Consider the following 26,396-nt stretch of genomic DNA (forward strand, 5'->3'; position numbering starts at 1 on the left):
TATAGTTTTCTTAATATGATGCTTTTATTGATACTCGACAACTGGCCTAAATAAAGACGTTGATTTTAGTATAAGTCACTTTACTAATAATAAGCATGAAACAGCACCATTCTTAAAATCTAAACCCTTTAAAATCAGATACTGAAATTCATTTCCAGAACTTGAAGGCAGTGTTAAAAGGAGCCAGGTTCTCACAGGCCCTCATCCACTTCTGCACATTGGCTTGCACTGTAACTGCAGCCTCCCTTCTGCTGGAGTAAAGACCACAGCACAACATTTGCCAGTGAGTTCATTCACAGTGAGCCAGGGGCTCTTCCCAAGAGCAGAGGTCATGGAGCACAGCAGCTTTTTCTTTACTGCTTCCCTCTTTTAGCTGAAAAATAGCTGTATCTACCCATCTATTTATGTAGGTTAAATTTACAGCATTATGCTTCTGGCTATACAGGGAAGACAAAAAACATGCAATGTTCCCTTCTCCTTCAATGGACACATCGTTTGGACAATGAACTTCATTTGAGTCTTTGGGACATTCTTCCAAATTAAAGGGGCTGTTTCTGAGTCTGCTCGCCTGAGCACCTGAGGTTTTCTGGCATGCTCTTGACTGTGGAAGGCATATGAACAGTGGACAGGACCCTGTAGTGGTCACAGAGCAGCTGGTGCAGGGAGAGGGGAGGAGGCAGGGTCTGCATTGATCATGTCTTTCAGTGCCCTGTAATACTTTCCAAGCACTGAATTTAAGTCCAATGCACTGGGCAATAAAGCAGTGGCTCATCAGTTTGGATGATGTTGGCTACATCCAAGTCTACATCTGGCATCTCAATCATCTTTGAAAGATCATCAATCATAACTTTCGATTCATACAGATGTTCTAAAATATCTCAGCAGAACTCAAGAGCTTGAAGAGATGGGTCAGACTCTTCTCCTGCATGGGGCGTCTGGTCCTACTGTGCACATTGGGGAGCCAGTACATGCAGGGGAACTCTCCATGTACAGATGTGCTGCCCAGTAATAGGGCTTGACCTGGTACATTGGCATCATGGGAACATTAGAGGAAGCTGGGTATATGGAAACTCTCTTATTTTTGCAACTTTTCTGTAATTTTAAATTTATTTCAAAATAAAAGGAAAAACCCTAAATTTATTTCAAAATAAAAGAAAAAACCTTTGAAATATATGAGTTGAACCAATAATATCTTCCATTTTCTTTGAATAAATTGGACTTCATTTGATTTTTTTTTTTTCTATTTATCAGATAGAATGGAAGGAAGGGAGGGAGGCAGAGAGAGAGAGAAACATCAGTGTGAGAGAGACAAATCAACTGGTTGCTTCCCGCATGACCCCGACCAGGGTGAGGGACGAACTGCAACTGAAGTATGTGCCCTTGACCAGAATCGAACTCATGACTTATTGGTCCGCAGACCTATGCTCTAACTGCTGAGCCAAATTGGCCAGGGCTTCATTTGACTTTCTTTTTTTTTTTTACATTTATCTTCAGATAGAGCAGGAAGGAGAGAGGGAGGCAGACAGAGAGAAACATCAATGTGAGAGAGACACATCAAGTGGCTGCCCCCCCAGAACCCCAACTGGGGGGGTCAAACTGCAACTGAGGTACGTGCCCTTGGCGGGAACCGAACCCAGAAGTCTGTGGTCCGTGGGCTAATGCTCTAACCACTGAGCCAAACTGGCCAGGGCTCATTTGACATTTTTCTTTTTTATCCTCACCCGAGGACATTTTTCCATTTTTTTGTTCAGATAGAGTGGGAGGGGGAGAGAGAGAGAGAGAGAAACATCAACGTGAAAGGGACACATCGAGTGGTTGCCACCTGCACGACCCAACCAGGGCTGGGGACAAACTGCAACCAAGGTACGTGCCCTTAGCGGGAACCAAACCCAGGTCTCTCTCTGGACCACAGGCTGACGCTCTAACCGCTGAGCCAAACTGGCCAGGGCTCATTTGACTTTTTAAAAGGAATAAATTTTAGTTTAATTAAGTTGTATTTTTGATAAAGTATACTTATTAGTTTCTAGTGAAAATGCCGCTGGAGGAAAGAAAATCAAGTAGGTACTAGGATTTGCTGTGGCTTTTAAAGACTTCTGTTTCCCAGTCTGAGAGAAGGTTGAGGAGAAAACTGAATCAGTGCTATGACTGAGACACCTTGAGGTTCCAACTTGTCCCAGTTCTGGAGGTTGTGACCTACAGAACATTTCTCTGGAGCTGGGCTCCACTCCCTTTACAGGGATTTTTTTCCTTAGCAGCAGCAGGACTCCACGTGCTTACAGGGCCTGTAGTTCTTGTTCTGGTTTTGGCGTATTTATAGCAAAAGGTTTGGCCATGGATGTATTGAGTGCGGACAGGTAAGTGGCTAAAGCTGCATTTATCAAGCATTCGCAACTTTTGTTTCTTAGCCATGTAGAGACGACAGTGCATTTGATTCTGGCTTCCCTCTTATTTTGCAGCCTTGGAATATTTATTCCTCTAAATTCAATATTCTCCTGATTCTATTTTGAAAACAACAGCAAATAAACCATCTGATTCAAAATTGCATAAAGGACTTGAATAGACACTTCTCTAGAGAATATATACAAATGGTCAATAAGCACATCAACATTAGTCATTAAGAAAATGCAAATCAAAACCACGATGAGATACCCACTAGGATAGCTATAATAATTTTTAAAAATGAAAAATAAGGGTTAGCAAGGATGTAGAGAAATAGGAACATTGCTGGTAAGAATATCAAATGGTAGAGCTGCTATAAAAAACAGTTCCTCAAAAAGTTAAGCGCAGAATTACCACAGCATCCAGCAATTCCACTCCCAGGTATATATCCAAAAGAGTGAAAAATGGGCTCAAACAGGTATCTGTACACTAATATTCACAGAAGCATTACCCACAATAGCCACAAGGTGGAAACAATCCAAGCATCCATTAACAGATGAGTGGATAAAGAAAATGTGGTATAGCCCTGGCCAGTTTGGCTCAGCGGTTAGAGCGTCGGCCTGCAGTCCGGAGAGACCTGGGTTCAGTTCCCGCTAAGGGCACGTACTTCGGTTGCAGTTTGTCCCCGGCCCTGGTTGGTCGTGCGGGTGGCAGCCACTCGATGTGTCCCTTCACGTCGATGTTTCTCTCTCTCTCTCTTCCTCTCTCTCCCTCCCACTCCATCTGTACAAAAAATGGAAAAATATCCTCGGGTGAGGATAAAAAAAAAAAAAAAAAGAAAATGTGGTATATATTTACAGTGGAACAGTATTCAGCCATAAGAAATGAAGTTCTCATACATGCTACAAGATGTCTGGACCTTGAAAACATCATGCTAAGTGAAATAAGCCAGACACAAAGGGACAAAAATTACATGGTCCCACTTAAAAAATAACTACAATAGGCAAATTTGTAGAGATAGAAAGGATATTAGAGGTTACCAGGGGTTTGGGTAAAGAGGAAATGGGGAGTTATTATTTAATGGGTACAGAGTTTTTGTCTCAGGTGATGAAAATAGTTCTGGAAATAGATAATGATAATGCTTATACAACACTATGAATATACTTAATGCCACTAAATTATATACTTAATAATGGCAAGTTTTCTAAATTGACAATTCCCAAGTAAAGAATGGTGTAAACATGACTGGATTCATGCAGCTTTAAAAAGCAGAACACAAAAAAATATAACTTATGCACTGGCCGTTTTGGCTCAGTGGTTAGAGTGTCTGCCCAGGGACCAAAGGGCCGCAGGTTCGATTCCCGGTCAAGGGCACGTGCCTGGATTGCAGGTTTGATCCGCAGCTCTGGTAAGGGTTGTGTGGAAGGCAACGGACTGATGTGTCTCTCTCACATCGATGTTTCTCTCCCTGCCTATATATAACTTACACAAGATGGGCAATCATAAAATTGTATAAACACACTGACAAAAATTAAGTTTTTAAATAAAGTGACTTAATTCTGGTATATATTCATGGGCTTCTATTCCATAAAATTAATTTACATTTTAAAACAGATTATTTTTCCTTCAAAAGTTAGGAGCTCCAGACCCCAGTCCTTCTGTAAATTTCTTACCATTGAGTCATTCCTGCAGCACAGACAGACACAGGCTCCACAGAACCACCTTGCCAGCTGTCTCCCGGCCTTAGCCTGGAAAGCATCCAATTCTTCCTCCTCTGGGACCAGAGAAGGGCTGCGCCCTTCTCTCCCAGACTGTCCCAGCAAAGGGGAAACCTTGACACCAGCACGGTCTTCACCAATGGGACTTAATGCTGTGAATCCTTCCTGGGTTTACCTATCAGTAAATTGATTTTTCAAGACTTAAAGACCTCACTGATGCTTTCAGGTAGAATTTTACATAACAAAGTGACTGAGCTGCTTTGAGACAACAGAAACCTACCATCACATCACAGAGCCAACAAAACAAGAAAAACTGAGCTGAGGGATTATAAACCCAAGGCCAGTGACTAACCTTTGTACTCAGGAGTGAACTCCTTCATTTCAGGAGGGAGGGACTCGTAGAAGCGCTGCTCCCTGGAGATGAGGGGCTTGCACACAGTGTGGTCATCGTAGCGCATCATGCTGCTGTGTCCGCCCACCTGGTGGATGAAGGGCTCCAGGAGGACTCCCCGGTCTCCGGACAGACTCGCGTTCTTGCCATACTGCCCCACTTCCATGGTTTGACAAACACACATTGCGTTGGGGGCCCGTTGCACACTGAGGGCAGAGGATGTAGCACATGGGCCACAAAAGGAGACCTAGGTCGAAGGTCCTGGTGAGCTGAAAGCCAATGGTCAGAATCTGTTCAGCTTATTCTTCTTTCCTAACAGAAAGGAAGAGGAAAAGAGGGACTCAAAATACCTGACAAGGTAGTTTCCCCAGCGTTCAGAGAGTGTCTGCTCCAGAAGTAACAGCAGGGACTCTGTTTGGTGTCCTGCTACGTGTGGTGGCCCCCAGCATGGTGTGTGAAAGGCAGTTGAATTTATCTTTATGATGCAATGTTGGTCTCCTCCATCTACCTTTTTATGAACAAAAGCCCACATTCTCTTCCCTTCCCAGTTCTCAGACGCCTTCTAAATTCTCTAAAGGATTTGATTTTAGAGCTAAAGTATGTTACAGCCATCAGGAAGGCAACTATCCCTATTCCCTTCACATTCAAAGAAAAGAGTTCAGGAAAAAAACAGAAGGCAACATGAACTCATTCTGTTCAAACTTCTCACAAAATCCAGTACTGGTAAGGGTCTCTCCCGGACTCAAAGGAAGGGGTTCTGTTTTTGTTTTGTTTTTTATCTTCATCCGAGGACATTTTTTCATTTTTTGTTCAGACAGAGTGGAAGGGAGAGAGAGGAAGAGGGAGGGAGGGAGAAAGAGAGAGAGAGAGAAAAACATCAACGTGAAAGGGACACATCGAGTGGCTGCCACCCACACGACCCAACCAGGGACAAACTGCAACGGAGATAACGTGCCCTTAGTGGGAACCGAACCCGGGTCTCTCTGGACCGCAAGCCGATGCTCTAACTGCTGAGCCAAACCAGCCAGGGCAAAGAAGGGGTTCTGAATGAGAAATCAGGTCACACTAGATTCCCAACTTTTCTGCTGAAGGTGCCAAGGACCAGGTGGTAAAAGTCATTCCCTGCTGAGTTACAGAATCATAAAAACATCTTTCTTTTCCCAAAGAAATTCAGGCTTCAGATTTCTTCTACATTAAATCTATGGCCATCTAGTTCAGACCATGTCTAGCACTACAGGGCCTCCCTTCCTGCTGACTTTATACCAACCAATGGGACAAGGAAAAGCTCTCTGTCTTCAAATACCCTCCTTGTAATGTCAATTTCCTCTCAAGAAAGTTCAAGGAGTGGGCACATTCCTTAGTACTGAATATATTTTTAAATTAGAAATATATTGGCAAGACTACATCTGAAAGTTCAAGACTAAAAAAATAAAATACAGTATTTGCAGAGCAATATGGTTTTACCTGCAAGAGACAAATAATTTTTTTCTGAACCTCATAATGATGAGCAGAATGAGCTATAACAAGAACAATGCTGTAAAACTGTCTTAATCCAAAACTGTCCAGGAACTATGTCCTATTTCACTACTATCAACAAAAATAAATTGTTCTCCACTCCCACTCCCCCAAACAGATCAGCTCAGCTTTTTTTGCTTAGCCATCTACTTCCTAGATTTCCTTTAAGATAAGGCTCTCTGCCCCCAGGGATGTTTTCCCAGACTCCAGTGTCTCCTAAAAGGAGTTTGATACACACCTCAAAGGTTCCTGTGCTGACTCTATAGCAATATATCACTACAGTGCCATCATTTACTTGTCTGTCACCACCACCAAACCACTCTCTCATCTCCATCCAGGATCCAAGGCAGTTTTTGAGCACAGTAAATACTCAAAAAAAAAAAGTTTGTTGGAATGAATTAAACAACTCCAGAAGAAGACCACAGTGAGCAAAAGCACAAAATGAAAATAAAAGGAATCTCATAGTGGCAAAAAAGACTAAATCCATGTCTTATAATTAGGGCACATAAATTATCTACTGGGTCACATAATTTTTTTTTTATCCTCACCCAAGGATATTTTTCCATTTTTAGTTCAGGTAGAGTGGGAGGGAGAGAGAGAGAGAAACATCGATGTGAAAGGGACACATCGAGTGGTTGCCACTCACAGGACCCAACCAGGGCCGGGGACAAACTGCAACCGAGGTACATGCCCTTAGCGGGAGCCGAATCCAGATCTCTCTGGACCACAGGCTGACGCTCTAACCGCTGAGCCAAACCCGCCAGGGCATGGGTCACATAATTTTAATCACAACATGATCTCGCCAAAACCCCAACCTTAATCTTGTTCAAAGTGTCTGTTTTGGCAAACTAAAGCCTAACTTGGTGTTATACCTCTCCCACCACCACCCATCCCCCACCTCCAAACTGATTCACACCCTATTGCAAACCACCAATAAATACAGACACAACACTGCAGCCACAGGGATTGTTAAACTGAGAGTCAAAGCATGTGATTTCTCAGTTCAAAATCCTGCAATCTCACCCAAAGCAGAAGTCCAACTCCCTTACCAGAACCTACAAAATCTGTATTCATCCCACCCTCTTTTCTCTCTGATATGATTTTCTATCCCTCTCCCCATTGCTTATTACTTCACTCTAGTTGCACTGACTAGACACATGGGCATATTTTGCTGCTCTATGGCCTTTGCACCAGCCATTCCCTCTGCCTGGACCATTCTTCCCCCGGATATCTACATGGCTAACTCACTCACTTCCTTCAAAAGTAGCAGCTCAAATGTCTCTTTGTCAACGAGATCTACCTAATCTCCCTAAATTTAAACTGCAAACCCACCTGGACTCTCCATCCCCCTTAATCTGCTCTACTTTTTCTCCCCATGGTTCATACCCTCTTCTAACATATTACATACTTTATCGATAATGTCTGTTGTTTATTTTTATTATAATGTCAACTTCATGAAGGAAAGACTGTCTGTTTAGGTCACTATATATTATCCTAAACGCCCACAGCAGTGTCTGGCACATGGTAGCAACACAATAAAAACGGCTGAATAAATGAATGTGTGTATATGATGTTCGTAACAGATGTGTAGTAGGATAAGTATATTACATGTGAAACTTTTCACATAAACTTTTTTTATGGAGGGTAAGTTCTTTGTTTGTTTTACTATTACGGACTAATCTAGGGCTACCAAAACCAGAACAAAGAGGTGGCTTTACAGAGAACAAAGCATATTGGCCACAGGACAGAATCCCAAATCAACAAATAAAAACAATGCAAAATTCTGCGTTTTGACTCTAAAAAGAGGAAAAATAGTTTTAAATGTACCTGGATAAGAACAGTAACAACAGGACTTCCGGTCAAGATGGTGGGTAGGTAAATGAGGTATCTGTCCTCCCACAACCACATCAAAGTTACAACTAAACTATAGAACCATCATTCAAAACCGCCTGACATCGAGCTGAATGGAAGTCCTACAACTACGGAATTAAAGCAGCAGCCACATCGAGACTGGTAGGAGGGGCGGAGGGGACGGGCTGGTCCCACACCCACGTGTGGTGGATAAAAATCAGGAGGACACCTCGGCTGGGAAGGTCCTCCCTGAGGGCTGAGGGGTCCCTGCCCCACACCAGGCACCCCGCTCAGGGTTCCAGTGCCAGGAAGAGAATCCCCATAACTTCTGGCTGGAAAAAACAGCGGGAACTGAGGCTCAGGGAGGCTGAAGCGGCTGGAGCCCCAGGCAGCTCCTTAAAGGGCCCGCACACGGATTTATCGGACTCTCTCCCTCTAAGCTTGGAGGAGAGGCAGCTCCAGGGGCACCAGAGACATACAGGGAAGAACTGGGCTGTTTGGCAATGGAGTGAGGGCTAGAGAGGGGGCTTTCTCCGGGACAAACGTGCTGTCAGAGGCCTTTGTTCCGCCTTTCCTTCACGAGGCCAGCAGACAGCCGCCATATCTGGGACCCCAGCAACCTGGCTCACACTGGTGGCCCCGCCCCACCCAACTTTCAGGCCCACCCAAGCTGTTGCCAGTTGCTTTACCATAAGATTGGCCTGTCTTGGATCCTGCTTCAGGTTTTCCTAAATTCTTTCAAGCAGCATCTGGTCTCAGCTAGCCCCATACCTCTCGTTAAGTAATACACAGAAACAAACACACGGAGGCAGCCAAAATGAGGAGACAAAGAAATAGGTTCCAGATGAAAGAACAGAAAAAAATCTCCTGGAAAAGAACTAAGCAAAATGGAGATAAGCAACCTAACTGAGTTCAAAATACTGCTTATAAGGATGCTCAATAAACTTAGTGAGAAAAAGTAAAAATAAAAATAAAAAAATAAAAATAAAAACCTAAGTGAACTTAGTGAGGGCCTCAAGAGCATAAAAAAAGACCAGTCAGCTCTGGCCGGTTTGGCTCAGCAGTTAGAGCGTCGGCCTGTGGTCCGGAGAGACCCGGGTTCGGTTCCCGCTAAGGGCACAACCTCTGTCCCCGGCCCTGGTTGGTCGTGCGGGTGGCAGCCACTCGATGTGTCCCTTCACGTCGATGTTTCTCTCTCTCTCTCCCTTCCTCTCTCTCCCTCCCACTCTATCTGTACAAAATATGGAAAAATATCCTCAGGTGAGGATAAAAAAATAAATAAAAATTTAAAAAAAAGACCAGTCAGAATGAAGGAGGCACTCACTGAATTAAAGAATTTACACAGATTCAATAGTAGAGTAGGTAAAACCAAGAAGTAAACCATCGATTTGGAATATAAGGAAGCAAAAAACACCCAATCAGAACAGCAAAAAGAAAAAAAAATACAAAAAAATGAGGGCAGTGTAAGGAGCCTCTGGGACAACTTCAAGCATGCCAACATTCGCATCTTGGGGGTGCCAGAAGGAGAAGAGAGAGAACAAGAAATCGAAAACCTATTTGAAACAATAACGGCAGAAAAATTTCCTAATTTGGTGAAGGAAACAGACATACAAGTCCAGGAAGCACAGAGAGTCCCAAACAAGATGAACCCTAAGAGGCCCACACCAAGACACATCATCATCAAAATGCAAAAGGTTCAAAACAAAGAGAAAATCTTAAAAGCAGCAAGAGAAAAGCAGTTGGTTACCTACAAGGGAGTTCCCATAAGACTGTCAGCTGATTTCTCAAAAGAAACTTTGCAGGCCAGAAGAGAGTGGCAAGAAATATTCAGAGTGAAGAAAAGCAAGAACCTACAACCAAGATTACTCTATCCTTGCCCTGGCCGGTTTGGTTCAGCGGTTAGAGCGTCGGCCTACAGTCCAGAGAGATTCCCACTAAGGGCGCGAACCTCGGCTGCTGTTTGTCCCCGGCCCTGGTTGGTCATGCAGGTGGCAGCCACTCGATGTGTCCCTTTCACGTCGATGTTTCTCTCTCTCTTCTTCTCTCTCCCTCCCACTCTATCTGAACAAAAAATGGAAAAATGTCCTTGGGTGAGGATTAAAAAATAATAATAAAAATAAAGATTACTCTATCCTGCAAAGCTGTCATTTAGAATCGATGGCCACATAAAGAGTTTCCCAGACAAGAAAAAGTTAAAGGAGTTCATCACCACCAAACCATTATTATATGAAATGTTGAAGAGTCTTTTTGAAGAAAAAGATAAAATATATGAACGAACAAAATGGCAATGAATACATATCTATCGACAATGGAATCTACAAACAAAATGAACAGGCAGAACAGAAACATTCTCATCGATACAGAGAACATTTTGTTGGTTGCCAGATGGGAGGTGGGTTGGGGGAATGGGTGAAAAGGTGAAGGGATTAAGAACAAATTCATTGCTAGACTGACAAACCTCAAAGAGAAGGTGGAAAGAAATAAATCAAAGAACTTATATGCATAACCAATGGACACAGACAACAGTGTGGGAAAAGGCAGGAGGGGGGTGGGAGTGGGGAGGAGGGGGTCAATGGGGGAAAAATGAGGAACATCTGTAATACATTCAACAATAAAGATAAAAAAGAAAAGAACAAAAAAAAAATGAAAAAATGTCCTCGGGTGAGGATAAATAAGAAAAAAGAAAAAAAAAAACAGTAACAACAGAAACTAAACAAGATATGGAAAGAAAAGGAAGTTAGCCTATGAAGAGGATGATAGAACAGAAACAAAAGGGGCAATTAGGCAAACATACAGATAATCTCAATAATAAAGGATGAACCACATCATAAAATTCCAACCAAATTTAGAAAATTCAATATAAATGTGTTTGTTTTAATTCAACAACAGATAAGGCCTAGAAAGTGGCAATGAATAAAAGCCCTGGCAGAGAAAGAGAAACTGCAATCAGATACTGTAGTGAACAAGGTCAGGACTATTTTAAGAACTAGGAAGGCACCATCTCCACAGCAAGAGCAAGACAATACCTGGTCACCAAGTTCCTTAGCCCAGCAGGCTCAGACACACACTCAAAATGCAGATCAGCAGACATGCACTCTAAGAAGTCTGGTTAGAATTCCAAATTCTGTGGCCAACCTATTCTTACAGCCTCAGATTAACCACTTGAGTTTGATATGCAATCTTTTTATAAAGAGAAGCATCCTTGGTACCTTCACATTCCATAGGTATATTTGTAAAATTTTCTCAAATTTATGTAAAAAGTGGTTTATAAATCCAATATTTCTACCTCTTGTAAAGTTAAACATATCCACTCAAGCACTAAAAGCATAATGACAAAGTATCATGCCCTTTAAAAATCATATAAAATTTATTTAGTTTTTTAAAAATTAAATTTAAACTTAGCAAGTCAGGAATGCTAAGTAAAATTCTGGCAATAATGTATCTTTAGTTTGTTTTTTACTCTCTGATATAATCCAAGGTCAAGATAGCAAAATTACTCAACTAAAAAGAACACAATGGACTGATAAGTCATTCTAATAGAAAAGAACACTACACAAAGCTTGGGTTGTATAGCTCTGGACTTCATGAAAACTAATTTCTAACTAACTTCAGAAATAATAAGCTAATACAGACTGACAGGCAAACGATACCGAAATACCATTAAATTCATGGACACACAAAAAACTATAGCAGAAAACTAACATGAAAGTTTGTTTCTTTTCTAAAGCATATAACCAAGGGAAACTAATGCCTCTTGAAGTCAAATCCATTCTTGCTTTTACATTATGAGACTGTAAGCATTGATACAGATTAGGTATGGTCAGGAGGGTACAAGAGAACAATCCTCCTTTTCCCACCTCCTAGATTGTTTCAAGCAGATGCTCACAAACCTCTCCTTTGAGGAGGGAAACAGAAAAAATGTTTTCAATGTAAGTAAGGCTGCCAACCTGAGCCTGCCCTTCCAATGTACCAGGGACTGGCACATCCCTCACCTAGAAACCAGAAGTGTGTACAGAGGCCTAGGGCAATCTGGGAGGTTTGAAACAAGGAGAAAAAGAAAAGGCTAAAAGGCTTACAGGTATCTATTTTGTTGTCTGTCCTCAGAGAAGAGATAAAAAATTGTTTAGACTCCTGGGTCCTACCCCAGGATCAAGGGACACAGTGGCATCCTTCTGAGAACACCAGGCTGAGAGCAGAGAGAGCAAGGAGGAATGGAAACTTGGCAGGAGGCCTGAGATGTGCCAGCCCATCAAGAAACAGCCAGAACAGAATTAATTTAGGACAGAGAAAAGCTAGAATCCAATGAACCCCCTTCTTGTTTTTATTGGACTTGTAAAGATTAAAAACTTGTGCTTCCCCATACACACACACAAAGATCCTTTTGAAAATATCTATCTCGACTGTGCTGAAATTAATGGGGAAAAGGGGGATTGAGGGCAGAATTTTAAACACAGGTCCCAAGTAATACAGGGGAAATCAAAATGAGAAGACCAAAACAAAGGTGCCCTGTCCGTCTTACCTAAAACACTGATCATGATTCGAATGGGATTGTTCTTAACAAGAAGCCACAGGATGCCCGGCCAGTGTGGCTCAGTGGTTGAGCATCGACCCATGCACCAAGAGGTCGCCTGTTCCATTGCCAGTCAGGGCACATGCCCGCGTTGTGGGCCTGATCCCCAGTGGGGGGTATGCAGGAGGCGGCCAGTCGATGTTCTCTCTCATTGGTGTTTCTATCTCTCTCCCTCTCCCTCCCACTCTATCTGAAGATAAATGGGAAAAAAAGTATCCTCAGGTGTGGATTTAAAAAAAAGATAACTGTCTAAAATGCTAAAATATGGAATGAGGAATATCCTAGATTTCATGTCTCATATTGCCCATCCCAGTGAAGACCCAAAACTGAAGAGAGAAGCTTCTGCACAACTGAAAGAAAGATGCAAAGGGAGAGTACCAGGCCTGTTCTCCCAATTGAGGTTTCTGACATGACCGGTGGCTCTAGTTCCTTTTCTTCACTTCCCCCTGACGCAGCTCTACTGAAAGAGAAGCTGAGCTCAGTGGGGGAGCTGACAGGACTGAGGCCCAGGAGAGCACACCCTAAGGTGACTGAGAAACTGCTGTAGATACCTCCCTATATAGGATTTTCCCTCATCATAATTTTTACATAAAGGCTGCTCTATTTCAGAACAGAAACAAAGAAGCAATAATTTCAATTAGCTGTAACTCTGGGTTTATAACTCCCATTACAATTCTGCTACCTTGTGCCAGTGACTGCTATTAAAGAGGTCTACAATGTGCAAATAAAATCTCATACACCTAGGAGAGGTGAAGTTAAACTCTAGTCACAGTACTGAGCTCTTTAGATTACTTGGAGGCCTCATTTAGAACCCCACCTCACCATTAAAGATGAGTATTAGCTAAAAACATGAAGAAGGGTCTCCAGAGTAAGGAATTATAGAACCATAAAGTAGCTCCTTTCCTGTGGTGTCTCAACGATATCACAAAACCGCTAGAATTCCCAAGGGGTTTTAAATCACAATTCTGTACTATTTAACTATTTTAATTTTTTTATTGATTTTTTTTTCTTTTTTTGGTACGTGCCCCTAGCGGGAACCAAACCCGGGACTCTCTGGTCCGCAGGCCGATGCTCCAACCACTGAGCCAAACCAGCCAGGGCTGATTTTTTTTTTTAAAAAGAGCAGGAGGGAGAGAGAGATAGAAACATCAATATGAGAGAGAAACATCGATCGGCTGCCTCCTACATGCCCCCCACGGGGATTAAGCCCGAAACCTGGGCATCAAACCGGGACCTCTAAATCCATGGGATGATGCTCAATCCACTGGGCCACACCAGCCAGGCAACTATTTTAAAAGAAGCACCAAGAGGCAACAACACCTAAAAATCAGATATGGCTACCACCCCAGGATTCTTCCTTTGATGGTAAAAATCACACACTTAAAACGTCTTGATACTATACTACTCCGCAGATTATCTGAAAATACAACCAAAGATCAAATTCCTCAGACATGAACATTGGATTGTGTTCAGCTGTAGTTGGGGAATATAATGAAGTGTCCACTGTAAAATACAGCTCCACTAAGTTTTGCTCTTTAGGGATAACCTACTGCTCCACATAGGGGCCGAGACCAGTTCAAATTCTCTCTTCCAAAGCCCATGTTCTTGGTCTCCTCTGTTCCTGCCCTCTTGGGAGACCTTTCCTCCTCCAGGGCCACACAACATAATTATTTATATAGTCAGACATTCAGAAAACAATGCAAGGAGACTTCAGGCTGTCCCTTCATTTAGCACCACATACCACACACAATGACATATTGGAACATCCATCGTGTAGATCAAGATTTTATTAGAGGGTACCCAGAAGCAGATGAGCAACATGCAGTTAATAGTGAATGTGGGAAGCCTGTGACAAAAGAGGTAAACACCCTGTTTAATGTCTCACAAACCACAACAGAGTTTAATTGCTTCAAGCAGATTAGATTATAACGATGTTTTCCCCTCCAGTGGAACACCAGAATTACCACATTTAAGCACCTTTAAACAATAGAAAAACACTTGTACCTACTTCATAGACAACCCCTTAGTTCCAGATAGATGGGGACTAACTTTCACCCACACAAACCCATCAACAAGTTCCCAACTTAGAAAAGTGTAGTGTGATTGATGTCTTCAAAGAAGTACCATTTCTTAACAGCGGCTGACAAATCTCGCTTTCTCAGCTTCCTTTCCTGGGCCCTCATGTGACATAAGGAATTGAAAAGCCTGAACATGTAGAGTTCTCAGGATTCTGGGAGTCAGAAACGAGGTGAAAATAAATGAATGAATGAATAAGTAAATAGATAGGCAGACAGGTAGCTAAACAGAGGAACTCAACCTGGAAGCATCAATCCCACAATTGGCAAGTTGTATCCCCTTCCATGCACCCAATTCACCTGTTTTCCCTGTCAATAAGTTAGATTTGAGACTATTTGTCCTGTGTACTTTTTGAGGTGAGGTAATATGTTATAAAATACTTTTAAAGTATATACTATACTGATGTAGCTAAAGCAATGCTAAAATGTTATAGCTTTAAAAGTATTAGATGAATTAATGACCTATGGTTCTCCTTAAGAAGCTAGAAAAAGACCAAAGTAAGTATAGGGGAGGAGATAATAAAGATGCAAGTAGAATGCCATAAAATAAAATAAAAGAGAAAATGAACAAAGCCAAAAGTAGGCCTTCTGAAAAAAAAACAATAAAACTGATAAAACCTCTAAAGAAACTGATCAACAAAAAGGGACACACAACCTTGGAGCATCATCCTGTGCACCAAAAGGTTGTGGGTTCAATCTCCAGTCAAGGTGAGTACAGGAGGCAACTGATCAATGTTTCTCTCTCACATTGATGTTTCTCTCTCTCTCTGAAATAAATAAAAAAATATATATATCCTAAGGCAAAGATTATAAAAAAATTTTTTTTTTAAAGAGAAACACAAATTACCACCACTATCAGAGAAAAAAAGGGGAGGAGGGGGACTCTGGCCAGTTTAGCTCAGCAGTTAGAGCACCAGCCCCCAGACCATTGAGTCACGGGTTCAGTTCCAGTTAAGGGCACATACCTTGGTTGTGGTTCATCCCCAGCCCTGGTCAGGTCGTGCAGGAGGCAACCAGTTGGTGTGGCTCTATTATGTCAATGTTTCTCTCTGTCTCTCTCTCTCTCCCCCTCCCTTGCTCCCACTCTATCTAATGATAAATAGAAAAATATCCTCGGATGAAGAATAAAAAATAGCCCTGGCCAGTTTGGCTCAGCGGTTAGAGCGTCGGCCTGCAGTCCTGAGAGACCCGGGTTCGGTTCCCGCTAAAGGCGCGTACCTCGGTTGCAGTTTGTCCCCTGCCCTGGTTGGTTGTGCGGGTGGCAGCCACTCGATGTGTTCCTTTCACATCGATGTTTCTCTCTCTCTCTCGGTTCCTCTCTCTCCCTCCCACTCTACCTGAACAAAAATGGAAAAATGTCCTCGGGTGATGATAAAAAAAAAAAGAATAAAAAATAAATAAAAGTCTGCTAATGTTACTGCCTAGCCCATGTGGCTCAGTGGTTGAGCCTTGACCCATGCACCAGGAGGTCGCCGGTTCGATTCCTGGTCAGGACACATGCTCAGGTTGTGGGCCCGATCCCCAGTGGGGGGTATGGAGGAGGCGGCCAATCAATGTTCTCTCTCATTGATGTTTCTATCTCTCTCTCCTTCTTCCTTCCTTCCTCTCTCTCTTAATTATTTTTCCTTTATTGACTTTAGAGAGAGACAGGCTGAAATGGTTTCCAAGGGATTTTTTTTTTTAATCCTCACCTGAGGACATTTTTCTATATTTTGTTCAGATACAGTTGGAGGGAGAGAGAGAGAAACATCAACGTGAAAGGGACACATCGAGTGGTTGCCACCCACACAACCCAACCAGGGCCGGGGACAAACTGCAACTGAGGTACGTGTCCTTAACGGGAACCGAACCCAGGTCTCTCCGAACCGCAGGCCAACGCTCTAACCGCTGAGCCAAACCGGCCAGGGTGATTTCCAAGGGATTTAAGAGAATAATACTTGTTTTTATTTTTCCTCCTTTTGGGAGCCAGATATTTAAGGAAGAAATTTGTATCAGGGCACTGGCTAACTGCAGAGATAACAGAACAGAAACTTCAATGACCCCATACAACAAGGAATAAACATTTCCAAAATTAGTTCAGAAAAGTCACAAATAGAAGGATCTAGCAATCAATGAGCTTTTAAAAACCAGCAACACGTGAGCAGTGGGAGAATTATGAGTTCTACAGTTACCAGACACAATACTCAAATGTCCAGTTTTAACAAAAAACTACAAAACATACAAAGAAAATCAATGCCCATTTACAGGAACAAGAGACTCTCACCTAAAATAAATAAATAAATCCCATAAGGAAGATGTTAAATCAACTGTCTTAAATATATTCAATGAGTTAAAGGAAATCAGGAAAATGATATACGAACAAAATGAAAATTTCAATAAACAACAAATTATAAAAAGGAACCAAACAAATTGTGAAACTGAAAAGTACTATAAGTGAATAAAAAAAAATCACTACAGAGGTTCAACAACAGATCTGAGCACACATAAGGAGTATTAGTGAACCTTAAGGTATAGCAACTGAAATTATTCAGCCTGAGATGCAAAAAATAAAAACGATAAGGAAAAGTAAGGAGTCTGAGGGACCCATGGGATGCCACCAAATGTAACAATATATGCTTATAGAAATTCCAGAAAGAGAAGAGAGCAAAGAGGGCAGAAAAAAAATACTTAAACAATGGCCAAAACCTTTCCAAACCTGAGAAAAGACATGCATATGTATGTCCAAGAAATACATTGCCTCAGAAAAGGGCAACAAAAGAAAAAAATAAACAAATGGGACTACAACAAATTAAAAGGCTTTCACACAGAAAAGGAAACCATCAACAAAACAAAAAGATAACCTACTGAATAGCAGATGTGTGCCTAAGATACATCAGATAAAGGGTTAAAATCTAGAATATATAAAAAATTCATATAATTTACACCAACCCACCCACCCCCAAACAATCCAATTAAAAATTGGGCAGAGCAGCCCTGGCCAGTTTGGCTGAGTGGTTACAGTGTCAGCCTGCGACCCGGAGGGTCTTGGGTTTGATTCCAGTCAAGGCCACATACCTGGATTGCAGGTTTGATCCCAGGCCCCTGTCAGGGTTGTGCGGGAGGCAACCAATTGATGTTTCTCTTTCTCTCCCTCTCTCCCTCCCTTCCACTCTCTAAAAATCAATGGAAAAATATCCTTGGGCGAGGAGTAAAAACAAAAAAAGGGCAGAGGACCTGAACAGACACTTCTCCAGAGGATATACAGATGGCCAAAAGACATACGAAAAGATGCTCACCATTACTAATTATCAGAGAAACGCACATTAAAACCACAATGAGATATCAGCTCACACTTGTAAGAATGGCTAGTATCAATAAATCAACAAATAAGTGTTGGTGAGGATGTGCAGAAAAGGGAACCCTTGTGCACTATTGGTGGGATTACAAATTGGTGCAGCCACTTTAGAAAAACCGAATGGAGGTTCCTCAAAAATTGAAAGTAGAACTACCATATAACCCAGTAATCCCACTTCTGGGTATTTATCCAAAACACTAATTTGAAAAGATATATACAGCTCTACATTCATCGCAGCATTGTTTACAATAGCCCAGATATAGAAGCAACCTAGGTGTCCATCAATAAAATGACTGGATAAAGATGTGGTACATATATCCAATGGAATATTACTTGGTCATAAAAAATAACGGAAGCTGCCCTGGACAGTTTGGCTCAGCGGCTGGAGCTCAGCCTGTGGGCCAGAGAATCCCAGGTTTGGTTCCCGCTAGGAGCACATACCAAAAAAAAATAAAATAAAATAAAAATAAATAAATAACGGAAGCTTACCATTTGTGACAATATGGATGGATCCAGAGGGTATTTATTATGCCAAGTGAAATAAGCCAGACAAAGACAAAATACCATATAATTTCACTTATATGTGGAATCCAAAAATCAAAATAAACAAACAAAACAGAAACAAATTCATAGATACAGAGACTAATGGCTGTCAGAATGGAGGAGGGTTGAGGGTCTGGGTGAAAAAGGTGAAGGGATTAAAAGTACAAATTGGCAGTTAGAAAACAGTCACAGGGATGTGAAGTACAGCACAGGGAATATAGTCAATATCGTAATAACTATGCATGGTATCAGGTTGACACTACACTTACTATTTTATTTATTTTTTTATCCTCACCCGAGGACATTTTTCCATTTTTTGTTCAGATAGAGTGGGAGGGAGAGAGAGAGAGAGAAAGAAACATCAACGTGAAAGGGACACATCGAGTGGTTGCCACCCGCACGACCCAACCGGGGCCAGGGACAAACTGCAACCGAGGTACGTGCCCTTGGCGGGCACTGAACCCGAGTCTCTCTGGACCACAGGCCAATGCTCTAACCGCTGAGCAAAATCAGCCAGGGCGACACTAGACTTATTGAGGGGATCACTTTATAAGTATAAAAATATTAGTCAATGTCATAATAACTATGCATGGTATCAGGTTGACACTAGACTTATTGAGGGGATCACTTTATAAGTATAAAAATATCTACTCACACCCAGGGGGTGTGGCTCAGTGGTTGAGCATTGATCCATGCACCAAGAGGTTGCAGTTCGATTCCGGGTCAGGGCACATGCCCAGGTTGTGGGTCAGATCTCCAGGGTGGGGCATGTAGGAGGCGGCCAATCTATGTTCTCTTTCATCAATGTTTCTTTCTCTCCCTCTCCCTTCCTCTCTAAAAATCAATAAAGAAAAAAAAATTTTTTTTTTGGTACATGCCCCTAGCGGGAACCGAACCTGGGACTCTGGTCCGCAGGACGACGCTCCAACCGCTGAGCCAAACCGCTAGGGCAAGAAAAAAAATTATTTTAAAAAGAGGCTTCTCTATCTGGTTCCAGTATGCTCCTCTCACCTGGCCCAGCTACCCAGTTAGCTCCCCAAAGTGCCAGCCATTGCTGGGCGCCTGACTCTCACAATGCACTGTGATCAGCAGCACCCAGTGGCCAGCAGCTTCCTCTGACACCTCACTCAAGTAGTATGGCAGAATGCTTCCAGCAAGACATCTCTTGGTAAATGGTGCTCTCCAACATCCTAGAAGGTAGAGTTCCAAGTTCCGGAGAATAAATTTCCAGGATGATCTGCCAATGTGGCACCACAATAACTTTCTCTACCATTCAGTTAGGCAAACCACCCTCTCTTCCAACAAGATACAGACCTCGGCTCTGGGAAGGTGTCTTCCTTGAGCACTCTGCATCAGCCCTAAAGGTAGTAATGTTCCCATTTATGCTGTTACTATAGAGTTCTCCCCATTTATTACTAGCCAATCCTCTGTTATAGTTAATAATTCTTTCTATTAAACTTTACCTATTCAAATTACTGTGTGGTTTGTTTCTGCAAATGTAAAACGAATGTACTACCTGTCTCATAGGGCTGTTAAAAAAGAAATTCCTGGGGGGAGAGGGTTGGGGAGGTTTGAGCAAAACGTTTAAAAAAGAGGAGGAACTCACCCTGGCTGGTTTGGCTCAACGGTTAGAGCGTCGGCCTGCTGTCCAGAGAGACTGGGGTTCGGTTCCCGCTAAGGGCACGTACCTCGGTTGCAGTTTGTCCCCAGCCCTGGTTGGTCATGCGAGTGGCAGCCACTAGATGTGTCCCTTTCACATCGATGTTTCTCTCTCTCTCTTCCTCTCTCTCCCTCCCACTCTATCTGAACAAAAAATTAAAAAATGTCCTCAGGTGAGGCTAAAAAAAAAAGAGGAGGAACTCATGGAGATGGACAATACTGTGGTGATTGTGGGGTGGAGGGGGTGTGGAGGTGGAAGAGGGTATAGGGGGGATAAATGGTATAAAAATTTTTTTTAAAGAAATTCCTTCTCTCATTCACTTAGTTATTCAGGAGAAAAACATGCAGAACAGGAAATAAAGATTCCAATCGAGTAAAAGGAATACTATATATTGGTTCTCTATCCCCTCAAAACTTAAACTATAGCCCTGCCAGTCTGGCTCGATGATTAGAGCATCAACCCTGGATCAAAGGGTCTCGAGTTCAATTCCTGGTCAAGGACACGTACCTGGGCTGCAGGTTGATCCCTAGCCCTGGTAAGGGTCGAGCGGGAAGCAACCAATCGATTTCTTTCTCACACTGCTATTTCTGTCTGTCTCTCTCTCCCCCCCCCAACCCCATCTTCCCTCCCTTCCACACCATAAAAAAATTAATGGAAAAATATCGTCAGGTGAGGATTAACCGAACAAAAACAAAAACAAAAAAACTTTAACTACAAATAAAATATAGACACTTAAAATTTTTAATAAAATACCCTTTAAAGCAGCAATAAAGAATTTTCTCACTTCAACAAATTCCACCTAAAATGTTCATTCATTTAAATCTCTACCTTACCTTCCATCCAAAAAGTAACATTTTAATAGCTCCATAAGAATCTTTTTTTTTTTTTTTTTTAATCCTCACCCAAGGATACTTTTCCACTGATTTCTAGAGAGTAGAAGGGAGGGAGGGAGGGAGAAACATCAATGTAAGAGAGACATTGATTGGTTGCCTCCCAAACGACTCCAACCATGGCCAGGTATCGAACATGCAACCCAGATACATGCCCTTGACCGGAATCAAACTCGACCCTTTGGTCCATGGGCTGACACTCTAACTGCTGAGCCAAACTGGCCAGGGCAGAATGTATTTAATTCTTGAGAGATTTGGAAAACTTTTTTTTTTTTATCCTCACCCGAGGACATTTTTTCCATTTTTCGTACAGATAGAGTGGGAGGGAGAGAGAGGAAGAGGAAGAGAGAGAGAGAGAGAAACAGAGAAACATCGATGTGAAAGGGACATATCAAGTGGCTGCCCCCCGCACAACCAACCAGGGCCGGGGACAAACTGCAACCGAGGTATGCACCCTTAGCGGGAACCGAACCCCAATCTCTCTGGACCGCAGGCCCACGCTCTAACCGCTGAGCCAAACCAGCCAGGGCAGATTTGGAAAACTTTAAAAAAGAATTCTGATAACCAAGTGCTTGACCACAAAGAACCCAGCAGTCACTGAACATTGGTCCAAAAAGTCAACAATGAAATAATGCACTATGCCAAACAGAGCTATGAATAGGCAAGGTGTGAAAATGACTTTTAATGGGAAGGGGGACTTAAGGGATGAATAGTTATCACCTTTAAAAGCATTACTTGCTGCCAGGTCAGAGCACATGCCCAGGCTGTGGGCCAAATCCCCAGTGGGAGGCATGCAGGTGGCAGCCAATCAATGTTCTCTCTCATTGATGTTTCTATCTCTCTCTCCCTCTCCTTCTCTCTCTAAAATCAATAAAGAAAAAATAAAAGTATTGTTTCCTGCTCCCAGAAATTAAAATCTAGAATATTAGCAAGGACACTCTGGTTGGTGCCAGTTTACAAATATCACACATGGAAGGAAGATCATCCGACAAGAAAGCCCCAAGCTTTAAAAAGTTACATGTGAATTAAAATTAATAATTTTAAGTCCCAAAATATGTTCCACATGGCCAAAACAGTCTAATGAGGCGGTACCCATCATGATAACTAGGCCTGGATACTACAAAGGCACAAATCACCTAGGCCAGGCTCCATAGAGAGAAGAAAAATGAATTTTGTGAACCCTATGAATAGCCAAGAAGCCTCCCAGCCAATGTCAATTAACAGAATTCTAGAAACATGATAAGTACAGAAGTAAATGTTAAAGCAAAAAGACCCTTCAATCCAGAAGCTTGTGTTTACTTGTAATAGTTACTGGTTATTTCAATTTCCAACCCTGATGGAGTATCCATTAGTTCTTGATTCAATATGGGTAGTTCTGGAGATGTGGCAAAATGGAAATGAAGCTTGAAGCTCAGGACGATGAGGGAAGAATAACAACAAAACTGGCTCTGAGCCCATGGGACTGCTCTTCAACTTTTCCTGAAACAGTGTCCCCTCTGATACAGTCTGGGAGTCAGAACAATTCTACTCTTAGATATTGGTTCAAAGAGAAATGAAAACATTTGTACACACAAGACTTGTCCAAGAACATTTACTGCATCTTTATTCATAGCCAAATACTAAAAACAACCCAAATGCCCATCAGCAAATTGTATAGCCATAAAACAGAATACTACTCAGCAGTAAAAAAAAGCAAACAACAAAGTGGATGAACCTTGAAAAAGAAGCCGGATACAAAAGACTACATAATCAGTTCTCATTACTTATAGTAGTGATAGTCTATAAAGTTACTGTGAACACCAAGTTAGCAAATACTAACCCACTGCTCCTAGGGGAAATACAGGGTTAAGTTTCTGTGTGCCTCTGGTCACATTTTTGTCAACCAATCAATACATAACCTTCCAGAATTACCAATGTACAATACATGACCTCTTATGTGCATTTCTGTTTTAAAATATTTTATTTTATGTCATCAGCTCATTAATGCTAAACTCACAGCCAAGAGCCCTATAACTCATGCCTGAACAAACTTAGCTAACATATATTTTCTTTATAAGGCACATCTTGTGCTTGGTAAGAATCGACAGCATTTCAACAATGTATTTGGGAGCCATTTTAGGCAGCAAATTCACCAACAAAAGCACAACAATATACCCTGGCCAGTTTTCTCAGTGGTTAGAGCATTGGCCTATGGACCAGAGAGTCGTGTGTTCGATTCCAGTCAAACACACGTACCTTGGTTGCAGTTCATCTCTGGCCCTGGTTGGGGTCGTGTGGGAGGCAACCAGTCGATGTATCTCTCTCACATTGATGTTTCTCTCTCTCTCCCCCTACCTCCCACTCTATATGAAGATAGAAAAATATCCTCAGGTGAGAATTAAAAAAAAAAAAAAAAAAAGCACAACAATATGAAAAACTATGGCACTTACTACATCACTAAAAGGACACTTGTTTAGAGTATCAGGGCTGAAACAAGAAAGCGGAGTGTCACCTTGTCCCACCTCCGCTGAGAACATGCACATCAGGCAATTCAAAATTTTTACCACTTTGGCCCTGGCTGGTTTGGCTCAGCGGTTAGAGTATCCACCCATGGACCCAAGTGTTTCAGGTTCCAATCTGGTCAAGGGCACGTTGTATCTGGGTTGCAGGTTCGATCCCCAGCCTTGGTTGGGTTCATTGGGGTCATTCAGGAGGCAACCAATCGATGTCTCTCTCCCATCAATGTTTCTCTCTCTCTCTCTCTCCCTCCCTCCCTTCCACTCTCTAAAAATCAATGGAAAAGTATCCTTAGGTAAAGATTAATCAAAAATAAAAATAAAATTTTCTTACCATTTCGGGTCAGCAAATGGTTTTCTTTGACCAGTGAAATGGCTCAGATTTTCTTAATTCATTACCAAATTTAAAATTCAGGAAATTTCATATAAACATCCATATTTCTGGTTTTCTTTCCAAAAAAAAAAAAAAAAAGTCACAAGATCTGGTAACACAACTGGCTAGAACTGAGCAACAGTGACCCTTTAGACAGGGTCTGTGCTAGTTAGTTCACCCAAGTCCCCACCACTCCCTACTGCCCTTACACCCTGCTTCTCTAATTTACTGCCAGATGGCCCCTGGTGCAAGTGCTTCATTTACCAACCCAGATGTTTATAATGTATCATTGACTGCAAAAAGGTACAAATCAGGATGTATAACAATCTCATTTTTGTAAAAATTATAAAACAGAAAAAAAGGTTGTTATACACTAAAAAACTAACAGTAGTCCTGGCCAGTCTGGCTCAGTGGTTAGAGCGTTGGCCTGCAGTCCAGAGAGACCTGGGTTCGGTTCCCGCTAAGGGCATGTACCTCGGATGCAGTTTGTCCCTGGCCCTGGTTGGGTTGTATGGGTGGCAATCACTTGATGTGTCCCTTTCACGTCGATGTTTCTCTCTCTCTCTCCTTCCCACTCTATCTGAACAAAATATTGAAAAATGTCCTCGGGTGAGGATTAAAAAGAAAAAAAAAAAACTAACAGTAAAGTTCTGGGTGATCCTTTATTTTTATTTCTTCTTGCTACTCATCTATTATATTTTTTTAAACTAGTGAATATATGTCACTTATGTAAAAGTAATATATATGTGTATACACACACACACACACACGCACACACGTTTTGGGTTTTTTTTTTTAATCCTCACCCTAGGATATTTTTCCATTGATTTTTAGAGTAGAAGGGAGGGAGGGAGGGAGGGACATCAATGTGACAGAGACACATCGACTGGTTGCCTCCCACACAATTCCGACCAGGGCTGAGGATCGAACCTGCAACCAGGTACGTGCCCTTGATCAGGAATCAAATCATGGACCCCTCAGTCAGAAGACCAACGCTCTACCTGCTGAGCCAAACCATCCAGCCAAGGCTATATATGTTTTTATAACTGTCTTGAGATATAATTAATTCACATATCATACAATTCACCCTTCTAAAGTGTCCAATTTAATGGATTTTAGTACATTTGCAAATATGTGCAACCATCACTACAATTTTATTTTTTATTTTTAAACTGGTTTTTTTTTGTACGTGCCCCTCATGGAAACCGAACCCGGGACACTCTGGTGTGCAGGCCGACGCTCCAACTGCTGAGCCAAACCAGCCAGGGCCCATCACTACAATTTTAAAACATACTCATCCCCTCAAAAAGAAATCCCATACCCTTTAGCTACCATTCCCCTATCCTCTCACAACCCCCAAGCCCTAAACAATACTAGTCTACTTCCTATCTCTAAAATTTGCCTACGCTGGACATTTCATATAAATAGAATCATATAATATGTGATCTTGTGTGTTTGGTGTCTTTCACTTAAGCATGATTTTTCCCAGGTTCATCCATGCATGTGTCAGTACCGCATTCTTTTCTTTCTTTTTTCTTTTTTTTTTTTTTATTGTCCTCACCCAAGGACATTTTTCCATTTTTTGTTCAGGTAGAGTAGGAGGGGGAGAGAGGAACAGAAGGAGAGAGAAACATCGACGTGAAGGGACACATCGAGTGGCTGCCACCCGCACGACTGACCAGAGCCGGGGACAAACTGCAACCGAGGTACATGCCCTTAGCGGGAACCGAACCCGGGTCTCTCAGGACCGCAGGCGGACGCTCTAACCGCTGAGCCAAACCGGCCAGGGCAGTACCGCATTCTTTTCTTTCTTTTTTTTTTTAATCCTCCCCTGAGGATATTTTTCTATTTATCATTAGATAGAGTAGGAAGGAGGAAAGGAGAGAGAGAAGGGGAGAGAAACATCAGTGTGAGAGAGACACATTGACTGGCTGCCTCCCACATGACCCAACCAGGGCCAGAGACTAACCGCAACTGAGGTACATACCCTTGACTGGAATCGAACCCACAAATCATTGATCTGTAGGCTGAAGCTCTAACCACTGAGCCAAACCAGCCAGGGCTACATTCTTTTCTTAGTACTAAATAATATTCCATTTTATGCATATACCACATTTCATTTATCCATTATCAATTGATAGACATTTAGGTTGTTTCTCCCTTTGGCTCTATGAATAATGCTGCTATGAACATTCATGTACAAGTTTTTGTGTGGACATAGGTTTTCATTTCTCTTGAGGAATAATTAGGAGTGGGATTGCTGGATCATATAGTAACTCTATGTTCAAAGAACTGTCGAGCTGTTTTCCAAAGTGGCTACATCATTTTACATTCTCACCAGCTGTATACAAGGGCTCTGATCTGATTTGTCCACACCTTCACCAACACTTGTCATTATCTGACTTTTTAATTACAGATTAAGTTGTTTATAAGTGTTCATTCAATAACATGCCCAGATTTTTATGGACTTCAAGGTGCTCTTCTTCACTGATACCGATTTTGTTGTTGTTGTTGTTAATCCTCACCAAGGGTATTTTTTCCATTGATTTTTAGAGAGAGTGAAAGGGACAGAGCGAGGGGAGGAGGGAGAGAGGGAGTGAGA

The 26,396-nt window shown here is 42.1% G+C and overlaps 1 protein-coding gene and 1 pseudogene across 5 annotated transcripts in view; both read right to left on the bottom strand.

Moving 5' to 3' along the window:
• Nucleotides 1-26,396, bottom strand: part of IP6K1 (inositol hexakisphosphate kinase 1) — a 48,721-nt gene that overhangs the window by 18,116 nt on the left and 4,209 nt on the right. For 2 of the 5 annotated variants that reach the window (XM_036266341.1, XM_036266342.1), the window contains exon 2: nucleotides 4,450-4,800. In XM_036266341.1, coding sequence (XP_036122234.1) covers nucleotides 4,450-4,672 — 223 coding nt within the window. In that variant the 5' untranslated portion in view covers nucleotides 4,673-4,800. Of the gene's footprint in view, nucleotides 1-4,052; nucleotides 4,273-4,449; nucleotides 4,801-14,165; nucleotides 14,190-23,755; nucleotides 23,780-26,396 lie in introns of those variants that run through there. The other 3 variants (XM_036266345.1, XM_036266343.1, XM_036266344.1) reach the window with 3 other exon arrangements.
• On the bottom strand, nucleotides 149-1,035 carry LOC118632998 (annotated as a pseudogene).

This window comes from Molossus molossus, unplaced genomic scaffold, assembly GCF_014108415.1.
Source record: "Molossus molossus isolate mMolMol1 unplaced genomic scaffold, mMolMol1.p scaffold_m16_p_18, whole genome shotgun sequence".
Taxonomy (NCBI): domain Eukaryota; kingdom Metazoa; phylum Chordata; class Mammalia; order Chiroptera; family Molossidae; genus Molossus; species Molossus molossus.